At 38.8% G+C, this 13,183-nt stretch overlaps 1 protein-coding gene across 1 annotated transcript in view; it reads right to left on the bottom strand.

Moving 5' to 3' along the window:
- LOC138797316 (chloride anion exchanger-like) overlaps window positions 1-13,183 on the bottom strand; it is a 45,792-nt gene that overhangs the window by 26,306 nt on the left and 6,303 nt on the right. The window contains exons 3-6 of the mRNA XM_069977310.1: window positions 9,127-9,332; window positions 1,250-1,389; window positions 497-607; window positions 248-420 (exon numbers count right to left, since the gene is read on the bottom strand). Of these exons, the coding sequence (XP_069833411.1) occupies window positions 248-420; window positions 497-607; window positions 1,250-1,389; window positions 9,127-9,257 (555 nt within the window). The 5' untranslated portion in view covers window positions 9,258-9,332. The remainder of the gene's footprint in view (window positions 1-247; window positions 421-496; window positions 608-1,249; window positions 1,390-9,126; window positions 9,333-13,183) is intronic.

Raw genomic sequence — 13,183 nt, 5'->3', positions numbered from 1 at the left:
GAAAAACTTTTTTTTAATTTATATTTCAGAAATATTGACGTTTATTTCTTATTTCTAATTGAACATATGCATAATTGTTTTTCCATAGTCCCACAAATTTTGTATCTTTCTTTCAAGTATTTTCTGACCTGCCTTGAGTCCCAAGATTTTTTTTTTCCATTAAATTTTACTATACTAACACCAGGAAAAGACATTGTAGCACAGAAACAAACACATGTAAAAAAAAGTAATGTTATAATATAATCACCTGAATAATTCCAACTAGAAATGTCAATGATGCTGCCACCATTATTTGCTGGTCACTTATGAAATTGTCAACAGTTGCATTAGCAATGGTAGAATTTCCACTGCTTGTGGTGTTCTCAGGAACAAGACTAGCTACCACTGAGCCAACCATCAGGCTTACAACAGGGAATGGACCTACAAAAATATGTCTTTTTTAGAAATAGGCTTATCAGTCCACAGAATTTATCAGTGAAGTACATCAACAACTTACCAGCTGATATATGTCTGGAAGTTCCTAAGAAAAAATACACCACAACTGGGAAGAAGGAGGTATATAATCCATAGCCTGGAGATACATTCGCAAGGAGAGCATATGCCAGACCTAAAACATACAATGTAGGTATAATTTCCTAAATAAAAATGTCTTTCATATAACATACAGTTGTGTCTATCTCCATCCAGAATGCATATTACAGCTATCTTCACACAACATACTTTTCATGCAAACAATGGCCATTGTTTTTTATTTACACAACAGACGTTCTTTTCATAATGAAATGATTTGCATTGAAGTCATGGCAAACAATGACCGTTGTTCACACAATGTAGTGAACATTGGCCTCTGTTCAACGGATCCCCAAGAATATTGGATATGTCAATTTTTCTGGCCATTGTTTTTAGTTGTTTACGCACAGTACTTTTTTTTTTTACCCATCCTTTGCATTAAACTCAAATAAATTTTATTACAGGACACACTCAAATGGGACAGCAGTCAATATTGAGCTAAAATAATGTTCCTATGGCTGATATTACAATATCAGCCGTAGGAACATGCTAAACAATGACCGTTGTTGACACTCAAACCAACGGCCGTTGTTTGTACAGCGTGTGAAAATAGCCTTAGTGTAAAATGGAATACACTAAGAAAGGTGGCAACACTGAATGATTACGATGCTGTCCTCACTAGCATACATATGATAATACATTTGTTGTCAGACATTTATATTTACAGTGATGAACTTACCTTGCAGCACAGCAACAAGCCCTGTAGTAACTCCAGAAATGATATCACTGAGAAGCCATTCTTTCAGTCGATATGCAGGAAGCCATGAAGCAATAGGTAAAAAAGATAATGCAATTCGTTTTGCTTTCTTCGATGAACAACTGCAAATAAACACAGAGCTATTATTTTTGCCTAACATGTAATGACGATGTAAATAAACACATTGCAGAGAAAAATAAGGTTAAAAATACCGTACATAAAATTTACAATGGACACGTATATCTTTAAATTACCGTATATCCTTCAGTTTATAACCCTACAAAGCTGATCCGAAGATTGCAAAAAAAACCCCCATCCATATACTGTAAGGCAGATGCTAGCTGCCAAAGGGAAATATTCCTTAAAAATACAACCCAAAATGAGTGTGAGTGACACGGCGCTTAAATGTTAGCTTGTACTGTGCTGCTGTAAATGCTGTCAAGAGAATAACTCGTACTTCCCAATATTATTCAAAAAGTAAAATCAATGCATCTAGCGCTTCTACTTAGAACTCGCATACAAAAGGATGTATAAGATGACTTACTCTTTTTCTCCAAGAATGTTCAGGTATATTGATCCAGTTTTCCAACAGGAGATGATGAGAGTTGTCCAAACTGGGAGCACGCCCTGGCCGGTGGAGTGACTTCTACCAGCTACGGCGTTCCGTAAAAGTTCTCTGTTACGTCACAAAGTTTGCTATGGAGTCTCGGAAAGACCACAATTCCTCCTACATATTTCTAAATAACCGTACGCCTTCGTCAGGGATGTGGAATAGGTTCTTCCTTACCCTTTAGTAAGTACAGAACGCCTTTGTATCTCTCCTATTGGTTATCTTCCTTACTGCTGGGTTTGTCATTAGCGCTGCAGATCAGTTGCAATCTCCTGCTTAGTTGCACTGCAGGTTCGTTACAGTTGCATCTCTTTTTTCACCATACATCCTGCAATAGTTGTCCATGCTGCGGATTTGTTTCTATTACATCCCATTGACTCTTTTGACATTTCTATGTTTCTTTAGTCCTCTTATGTTACTAGTTATTTGTATATTGTTAATGCTTATGTTCATTTAAACATTTTACTATACTTAATTTAAAAATGCAAACAATTCCATGTCCATATTTAGTCCATTTGGGAATGATGTCTTAAACTGAAAGATGATTTTTGTTTCAACTTTGGAGAGTTGTTCGATGTAGTTCCCACCTCTCCATTGTCTATCCACCTTTAATAAGGCTCTAAATTGCGAGTTTTTAACATGATGGTAGTTTTAAGAGATACAAAGGCACATCCCTGACGAAGGCGTAAGGTTATGCTGAAACGCGTAGGAGGAATTGTGGTCCTTGCGAGACACCATAGCAAACTTTGGGACATCACAGAGAACTTTCATGGAATACCGTAGCTGGTAGAAGTTGCGCCACCAGCCGGGGCGTGCTTCCAATGTGGACAACTCTCATCATCTCCTGTTGAAAAACCAGATGAATATACCATCTACTGAACATCCTTAGAAGAAAAGAGTAAGTCATCTCATACATCCTTTTGTATGTGAGTTCTAAGTAGAAGCGCTAGATGCATTGATTTTACTTTTTGACGAAAATATTCCTTCCTGACTCCAAATATGACAATTAGAATAAATCAATATCCTACTGTACCTCCAGAAAACACACCTCCACATCTGAAAATAGCCTTACACTTGTGATGTGCATTGGAAAACCAGACAACCAGTATACTGATGTACACCACAGTCTCAAAGTTGCTACATTTGGCACACACCAGATGTCCTATTCCAGCTGTACACTATACACTGTGCACATGTCTGATATAGCCTCAGACTATGGCTATTTAGCACATGCGCAGTACAGCGGCGATAGAGGGGGGCATGAGCTTTAACTTTTAACTGCATGGATACCTACCTTTATCACATCGGACAGCACTGAGGTATAGCAAAATCCCCAGACAATGGCTGTCTACTGACCACCATATTATTTTAACTATTACTTGTTTCAGGCACTTGTTCAAGGCAGTGTACCATGTGTTTTTAAATGTGTTTTTCATTTCCTATTTTGATTTTCTGTAGTTATATTAAAGTTATCCCATTACTCTTTTGGTTATTGGGATGACTAGATGGAGTCTACAGCGCAGGAATTAATAAAAGTATGTTTTGGGGTTATACCTGTTATTAGGTGGATTAGGATGGATTAAGGGTGTTATAACTTTTTTAAGATAGTTGGTTCCCTTTAATAGTTTTAATAAGTAACATAAACACATAAAAGTGAGAAAAGAACAAAGTAGAATATTCAACACTAGAGAAGAGTGAACCTCAAGCACATTCAGATGCAGCCTTAAGTCGGCCTGGAAAACATACAGCCTTAGGCCAGGTTCAGACTATGTAACTGTGCGGCTGTATTTGCGGCTGTAATTGTGCGGCGGTATTTTTGGTGGTTCATGCGTACGCTGGAAAGTATAGGATATACGGCTGCACAGTGCACACTATGTATGAATCTACGGCCCGATCGTAAATGGACCCGTAAAAATGAACAAGACCATTGTTTGCGGCTGGACATGCGGCCGAGGATTGACAGGCGGTCCGTACGGAGTACTTAAAAAATAGCCGGCAATAATGCCGAATGCCGATGCCTCTAATAGTTAATATATTAAATTAATAAAACAGATTTTCTTTGTAATAAAGTCCCTTTCGTTGGTCAATAATTTAATTCTAACGAATCCATCATTTGGCAATTAAATATACTGTTAAAATAAATAGATATATAAATAAATGTATATTTATATATATATTTATTTTTTGACAGTATATTTAATTGCACAATGATGGATTCGTTAGAATTAAATTATTGACCAACGAAACTGAATTTATTTAATCGAAAATGTGTTTTCTTAATTAAATATTAATTAGTACAGGAAGCTCCATAAGCCGTTAATTCATATGCTGGCAATAGAGCTTTCTGTACTAATCATCACTTTACTTTAATGAAAACATCAAATGTTTCTTCTAATTATGTTATCACAATAGCATTATTAGAAGAAACATTTAGAATTATATGTGCGCTCAGCTGATTGGCTGATCGGCTGAGCGCACATATAATGAGCCGGTCCGCAGCACAGTGACTTCATTGTGCTGCGGACCAGCGAAGAGGACACATCGGGGTGAGTATAGAGCTCTCCCCACCCCCTCCCCAGCACTGCACCCCTCCCAGCAAGGAAGGGGGGGTCAGTTAACCCCTTCCTTGCTGGGATGGGTGCAGTCTGACATCAGTCTGGCCCCCAAGGGGTTAAGGGGGATGCAATACATCCTCCCTTAACCCCTTGGGGGCCAGACTATAAGCAGCGATCTGTAAAGATGCTGCATACTGTAAGGTGCACAAGACCGCTCACAATGATGGGTGTTGTGCTCCTGTTTGTGTGTTTTTTGTGTGTTTCTCCCTTTTTGTTTTTCAGATATCGGTATCCTGTGGATTACGTCGGATTACATGGACTACGTCGATGACCAGCGTTTTTTTAATGTTTTTTTTTAATAAAATGGTCAATGAGGGGTGTGGGGGTGTTTTTATTTGAATAAAAAAATTTTTTAACTTGTGTCTTGTCTTTATTTCTTTACTTTATAGACTTAGTAGTGGAAGCCGTCTAATAGACGGAATCCATTACTAAGTTGGGGCCTAGTGTTAGCCGGTATAAAATGGCTAACACTAACCCCCCATTATTACCCCAGTACCCAATGCCACCAGGGGTACTGGGAAGAGCCGGGTGCCAGTGGTTCCGGAGCGTCAAAATTGGCGCTCCTGGACCAGGCGGCAGCAGGCTGGTAAGATTTAGGCTGGGGAGGGCCTAAAACAATGGCTCTTCCCACCCTGGTGTTACCAGGCTGCTGTCGTTTGGTTTTTAATGCGGCTGGTTATAAAAATAGGGGGGACCCTATGCGTTTTTTTTTTTAAATAAATAAATAATTTAAAAAAAACGCATAGGGTCCCCCCTATTTTTATAACCAGCCGGGTTAAAAACCAAACGACAGCAGCCTGGTAACACCAGGGTGGGAAGAGCCATTGGTTTAGGCCCTCCCCAGCCTAAATCTTACCAGCCTGCTGCCGCCCGGTCCAGGAGCGCCAATTTTGACGCTCCGGGACCACTGGCACCCGGCTCTTCCCAGTACCCCTGGTGGCATTGGGTACTGGGGTAATAATGGGGGGTTAGTGTTAGCCATTTTATACCGGCTAACACTAGACCCCAACTTAGTAATGGATTCCGTCTATTAGACGGCTTCCACTACTAAGTCTATAAAGTAAAGAAATAAAGACAAGACACAAGTTAAAAATTTTTTTTATTCAAATAAAAACACCCCCACACCCCTCATTGACCATTTTATTAAAAAAAAACATTAAAAAAACGCTGGTCATCGACGTAGTCCACGTAATCCGACGTAATCCCCAGGAAACCTGATATCTGAAAAACAAAAAGGGAGAAACACACAAAAAACACACAAACAGGAGCACAACACCCATCAATGTGAGCGGTGTTGTGCACCTTACAGTATGCAGCATCTTTACAGATCGCTGCTTACAGTCTGGCCCCCAAGGGGTTAAGGGAGGATGTATTGCATCCCCCTTAACCCCTTGGGGGCCAGACTGATGTCAGACTGCACCCATCCCAGCAAGGAAGGGGTTAACTGACCCCCCCTTCCTTGCTGGGAGGGGTGCAGTGCTGGGGAGGGGGTGGGGAGAGCTCTATACTCACCCCGATGTGTCCTCTTCGCTGGTCCGCAGCACAATGAAGTCACTGTGCTGCGGACCCGCTAATTATATGTGCGCTCAGCAGATCAGCCAATCAGCTGAGCGCACATATAATTCTAAATGTTTCTTCTAATAATGCTATTGTGATAACATAATTAGAAGAAACATTTGATGTTTTCATTAAAGTAAAGTGATGATTAGTACAGAAAGCTCTATTGCCGGCAATATGAATTAACGGCTTATGGAGCTTCCTGTACTAATTAATATTTAATTAAGAAAACACATTTTCAATTAAATAAATTCAGTTTCGTTGGTCAATAATTTAATTCTAACGAATCCATCATTGTGCAATTAAATATACTGTCAAAAAATAAATATATATATAATATATAGTTATTTATATATCTATTTATTTTAACAGTATATTTAATTGCAAAATGATGGATTAGTTTAAATTTAATTAGTGAACAATGAAAGGCACTTTATTACAATGAAAATGTGTTTTATTATTTTAATAGATTAACCATGAGAGACATCGGCATTAGTGCAGAGGATCGCAAACCCCGGTAATAGCAATTCATGTAAACTGTGTTCCCTGCTTTCCCAGATGCATCCAGAGGTGTTTGCATCACTTTCTTAAGATTTTATTTGTTATTTTTAGTTGAACCAGATTTCCAAGTAAATGACCGTATGTTTTGAGCCGCATGTATATTTTTTCCCACGGCCGGAGTTTCATCCACACATTTACAGCCGCATAAAAAATACAGCCGCACAGTTACATAGTGTGAACCTAGCCTCAGGCTATGTTCCCACACAGTATTTTTGCTCAGTAGTTTGGTCAGTATTTTGCAACCAAACACAGAAAGGCTATGTTCACACATAGTTGAAATCAAGAGGATGGCTGTCATTTAATGGCAAATAACGGCCAATAAAAAATGGCAAAATAGCCGTGGTTTTAAAATAACAGTAATTATTTGTCATGAAATGACAGCCATCCACTCAATTTGAACAGTGTGTGAACATAGTGTTTCTGTGTTTTTGATCCACTACTGGTTTTGGTTGTAAAATACTGAGCAGAAATACTGTGTGGGAACATAGCCTATGGTTGTATCAATTTTTTTCAGGACTCCCCAGGGCTGCATCCAACTCCTTTAACCACTGGTAATTTTGCACAATCTGGTTTGAAACCAAGTGTGCTTGAGGTTCACTTGTCTCCAATCAACACTTCTCCCTATAAAAGGAACACTATATAACGGTTTCTTCAAGAAGTAGGTAGATGGTCACATTGTTTATCACTTGTCATTACCAGGCTGGTCTTCACATGTTTGAAGCATAAATAATTCCAAAGGTTAATGTGTTTATGGTCCAACTGATCTATAACCCTAAGTGGTAAAGAATGGATCACTCTATACCGTTATCTATCAATTACGTATTACTTGAAAAGGGTATTTCAAGTTGATTTTTTTTAAATGTGCTCAGCCTGGTACAAAGCATTCCCCTGCTGTATAATAGAGAGTGAGAAAGATAGGTAGGGTTTTTTTATGTTTTGCACCTGGCTAAGAACATTTTTTAAATACCCATTTACCATTCATTATTATTTTACAGTAGTATTAGTAGGGTTCACAATCAATTAAGTAATTATGGTTTTGGTGAAGAAATAACCTTGGATTTCACTCTTCACATCATCTATACTACTCTTTATAATAAGCTATCTGAGGTTTCCCAAAAAATTACTGATCTATTTCTACAAGTTCTATGAGTATGACTGCATTTTAATGTTGATGGTGATCATCAGTGATTAATGTTTTCTTTTACTTCCAATATGGTGAAAAAAATATGTTAGGAAAATCAAATTTTGTAATATACTGTACAGTTTAGGGCTATGTTCACACGTTTTATTTTCATCAGTCTTTTGGTCAGTCTTTTTTCAACCAAAATTAAGAGTAGAATTTACAGGGCAAAATTATAATGAAAGATGTGCACAATTTCTGCTTTTTTCAACCCACTCTTGGTTTTGGTTGAAGACTGACCATAAACTGATGGAAATACTATGGGGACATTTACTAAGGAGTCTAATGTGTGTGACTCTTCTAATGTGAATTGGTGGATATTTTGTTCCATTATCTTGTTACTGATTTATTAACATGTAGCACTGCCATAGGGAATGTATCTAAGTAAAAAGTCGCAAAAAAGTCACAAAAATTGCACAAGCATATTCACCTGGTACTAACCAGACATAAGCCTGCACTAGTTTGTGCGACTTATCAAAAAGCCGCAAATGATAAATTGGGCGCTAATCCCATATTATGTGAACTTTTGGGCGAATATTCAAAACAGGCAGATTATTAAAAAAAGTCGCATCTAAAGAATATTCACTCATTGAATACTGGTTCATAAATAGAACTAATACCAAAAATGGGTGAAAAATTCAATTATTCACCTAAAAATAGGCACAAAGCCCTTAATAAATTTCCCCCTATGTGTCAACATAGCCTAGTAAGGCACAGAAAGGGAGCACAAAAGCTACAATGCTTCACATTGATGATAGTTCTGATGGAAAATGGGAATTAAAAAATCTGTATAAACCATCTGTCCTGGTTATTTTTGGCTTCCTGATGCTGATGGCAGCAAGCAGGCCGGTAATCTAAAAATAGTTGCAGGTAAGGCAGGGTTCACACTATGTTTTTGCAATCCATTTTTTCCAGATGAAAAAAAACAGATGTATTTTTATGCATCCGTTCTGATTTGTTTTTCCATTGACCTCCATTATAAGAAAAGGCATAAAATGCATCCTTTTTTTAATGTACACAAACACGTACGTTTAAAAAAATAGATGCGTTTTGAACCTTATTCGTAATGGAAGTCAAAGGAAAAACGGGTCAAAACGGATGCACACATATACATGTGTTTTTCCATCCGTTTTTTGCAAAGACGGATTGCAAAAACATAGTGTGAACCCAGCCTAACAGAAGTGGGTCCTCCAGGACCTGCATCTATCACACATTCTATGGATATGCCGGAAATGTCTCAGATGGGAATACCCCCTAAGTCCATATCCTAGGCTAAATATTAATTTTATGAAAAGTTATTTTGAATAAAGAATACTCACAAAAATCCACTGCTTACCTACAACTTCTTTTTAGAAGATCTAATGTTGTTGTGTGATGTCTTTCCACTATTTCATGGTCAGTGATAAAGGCATCCTCTGAGTAAATTGGTCTTGCCACCAAATACTTATTTTCCATACAGTCTTCCATTGCTTTGTGTTCTCTTTATTTTTTCCTAATAATTTTTAGGTGGTTAAAAGTCCTCTAACTGTAATCTGCTAAAACCTGGTAAATATAGAAGTAAACATATTAGCATATGATGCAATATAACAATAAATAAAAAAAATTAATCTACGTGCACACAGAGCAAAAGTGGCGGAATTCCGCGGCGGAATGCCACCAGCCTCCCTGTCATGATGGCAGTCTATGGGAGGCTTGTACACCTCCTCTCTCTGCACTGAAGAATGAACATGTTCATTCTTCAGCGCAGTAAGAGAAGGCGCAAAATGGCTGGTGGCATTCCGCCGCCGAATTGCGCCACTTTTGCTCTGTGTGCCGGTAGCCTAAGGGTAAACACACACATAGCGACAATGCTGCAGAGTATCTGTGTAGCTTTTTGCCCAGAAAATGATTACAGTGGAAGGCAAGTGGATGGGCTTTTAGGGTCCAATAATATTCTTATGACTTGATCCCTCAATACACCTCTTTGTGTAAGCTCACGTCTCCACAGGACCCCCAAGTGTACTCATCACTCGCTTGTTCCTTACACAGCTGTCTCCAAGATGCTTCCGCCTACTCTGAAACTCGCTATGCAGACAAATTATACTCTTTATCCATCAAAACCAGCTTGAAAACCCATCTCATCAGATATCCTACAACCTACAGTAACCCTGCTGCCACTGCACTACAGTAACCCTGCTGCTTTCCTCACCTACTGTCTCCCTCAACCTACCTTGTTGATTCTAAGCCCTTGCAAGCAGGGTCCTTTCCCTCTCTGTACTAGTGTCATTTACTTCATTCATGTTTATCATACTTCCTTTTGCCATAGGTTATCAAAGCATATATGCTGCACTGCCAGTGTGATGCCAAAACAGGGATGTAAGTATAAAAGTTAGTGTATACACTGCATGAATGGGTTTTAGTCAACAAAAATCTAATAACACTGTGTTTTATGACAAACACTTCTCTCTTATCATATGTATAGCTTACAAAGATAGATAGATAGATAGATAGATAGATGTTCCATCTAGATAGATGTTCTATCTTGTGTAGCTGCACACCAAGGTTAGATGTATTGGGTGCCTGCGGTAAGGTCTTGACCCAGGACCTCCTCTTCAATATATTTCGCACAAATGCCGCGGCACATCCGAAGCTCAGTGTATGAAGACATTTATTCCAGGTGAAACAGCATGATAACACAGCACGGCAACATAATAAGGGGGTGCAGCGTTTCGACGACCTCACGTCATCATTTTCAAGCATGTGGGGTGATCAACTCGTTCTCATTAAATAACAGGTGTCTAAATTACTCAGCAAACGTGATTGGTGAACACAAATGTCAATCAAAATAGCATAAACAGTTCAAGAGTCCGTATAGCAGACAAAAAAGTGTAGTCCATATCTGTGAAGTGCTCAAAAAATGTGTAGTGAACAATTAAAAGGCTTAAAACAGACAATCAGTCAGGTTTCTTACAAAAGTATCAAGATCATGCATTAGCAATGGCGATTCAATAGTGACGATACACTGCAGGCAATCTTTTCCTCTCAATGCGGTCTCGGAGCCAATGGGTTAATATGGTAAAGCACTTCATGAATGGGAAGAGGGAGAGGACCTCCCAGTGACGTCATAAAGTAGTAAGCATCAGAACCAATGAGAATGCGGCCAAATTTTAAATCCCATTAGAGGAGTATGCAATGCGCGGTAATCGCAGGGTCCACACGTCCAACATCTGAATTGGGGCATGTGTCACCAACTAAATCTGCTCACCCGGTCACTCCAGACCCGATGTGAAGTTGCTCCTAAGGGATTCTAGATACAGACAGAAGTTAAGCGTAGGCACCTCAGAGGCTTACCTAATCATATGTTTAGAAACTTTATATTCCACATTGAGCCCGTCCGGGCCCAGGCCTCTAGTTTTAAAGATCCAACGTAATTCCCTTTTTCTGAGGGCTAGTTGTCTATCCCCTCCTCGTTTGTCCGCAAATATGCGGTCTACAATCATAAATTTTTTATCTTTTTCAGTACGTCCTGCTTCTGAAAAATGTTTCGGTACAGGAAGATCTGTTTTCTTTTTTCTTATGGAGTATCTATGTTGGTTAAATCTCGTTTTGAAGCTGTGGGTAGTTTCTCCCACATAGATTTTGTTGCATAGATACCAGAGTATGTACACAACATAATTGGACGTGCAAGTGAGATAATGATGGATTTTGAATTCCTCTTTTGTCTTAGGATGAATAAACATGGCTCCTTTTACCATGTGCCTACAGTTTACACAGTTCAAACATGGGTATGAGACCTTTCGTGCTGTAGTCAGGTAAGTTTGTGCACTGTCTTTCTTTGTGCTAACATCTGTTTTTATTAATTTGTCACGTAAATTACTGCTTCTTCTATAGGACAGTAGGGGTGGGATTTGAAATTCTGGTATGTTAGGATAATTGGTGCTCACTATTTTCCAATGCTTATTGATTATTGTACCTATTTTAGATGAAACATTGGAATATGTGGACACACAGGGAATACGTGTAGGTTTTTTTACCATGTCACATTTGTATAGTAGTTTTTCTCTGTCCATACTCTCAATCTCTTTTCTACAGTGTTGAAGCAGGGGGGATTCTCTACTAACATTTTTGTTAAACCTCAGATATAACAGCTGCCACCCTAAGAAGATGTTGAGGTCACTGCCTAAAAGTCAGATGCTTCGAGCCAGAAGGATTATTGATAAACCATATGATCTTAAAATGATACTCAATACAATGACAACACAGTTTGAGGAACGAGGTTACCCATCCCCCCTGCTTCAACACTGTAGAAAAGAGATTGAGAGTATGGACAGAGAAAAACTACTATACAAATGTGACACTGTAAAAAAACCTACATGTATTCCCTTTGTGTCCACATATTCCAATGTTTCATCTAAAATAGGTACAATAATCAATAAGCATTGGAAAATAGTGAGCACCAATTATCCTAACATACCAGAATTTCAAATCCCAGGGAATTACGTTGGATCTTTAAAACTAGAGCCCTGGGCCCGGACGGGCTCAATGTGGAATATAAAGTTTCTAAACATATGATTAGGTAAGCCTCTGAGGTGCCTACACTTAACTTCTGTCTGTATATCCGCAGAAGTGACTAAATGTGATTAACTCTATGTTTCCATTTAATCTTTTTACTTACCTGTGTTATTTCATTTTTGCAGATATTGTGTGAAGTCCTTCTATCTGATGTCCATGTTCACACCCATTACCGTGAGAGAGCGTTACCGCTGCGGCTAGAAACCCTTAGGAGACACTTCACATCGGGTCTGGAGTGACCGGGTGAGCAGATTTAGTTGGTGACACATGCCCCAATTCAGATGTTGGACGTGTGGACCCTGCGATCACCGCGCATTGCATACTCATCTAATGGGATTTAAAATTTGGCCGTATTCTCATTGGTTCTGATGCTTACTACTTTATGACGTCACTGGGAGGTCCTCTCCCTCTTTCCATTCATGAAGTACTTCACCATATTAACCCATTGGCTCCGAGACCGCATTGAGAGGAAAAGATTGCCTGCAGTGTATCGTCACTATTGAATCGCCATTGCTAATGCATGATCTTGATACTTTTGTAAGAAACCTGACTGATCGTCTGTTTTAAGCCTTTTAATTGCTCACTACACATTTTCTTGAGCACTTCACAGATATGGACTACACTTTTTTGTCTGCTATACGGACTCTTGAACTGTTTATGCTATTTTGACTGACATTTGTGTTCACCAATCACGTTTGCTGAGTAATTTAGACACCTGTTATTTAATGAGAACGAGTTGATCACCCCACATGCTTGAAAATGACGACGTGCTGTTTCACCTGGAATACATTTCTTCATACACTGAACTTCGGATTTGTGCTAGATATGTTCTATGGCATACT

This window comes from Dendropsophus ebraccatus, chromosome 1 (genome assembly GCF_027789765.1).
Source record: "Dendropsophus ebraccatus isolate aDenEbr1 chromosome 1, aDenEbr1.pat, whole genome shotgun sequence".
In the NCBI taxonomy this organism is placed as follows: Eukaryota; Metazoa; Chordata; class Amphibia; order Anura; family Hylidae; genus Dendropsophus; species Dendropsophus ebraccatus.
The sequence above is the reverse complement of the archived record's forward strand: the minus strand, read 5'-3'. Positions and strand labels throughout refer to the sequence as shown.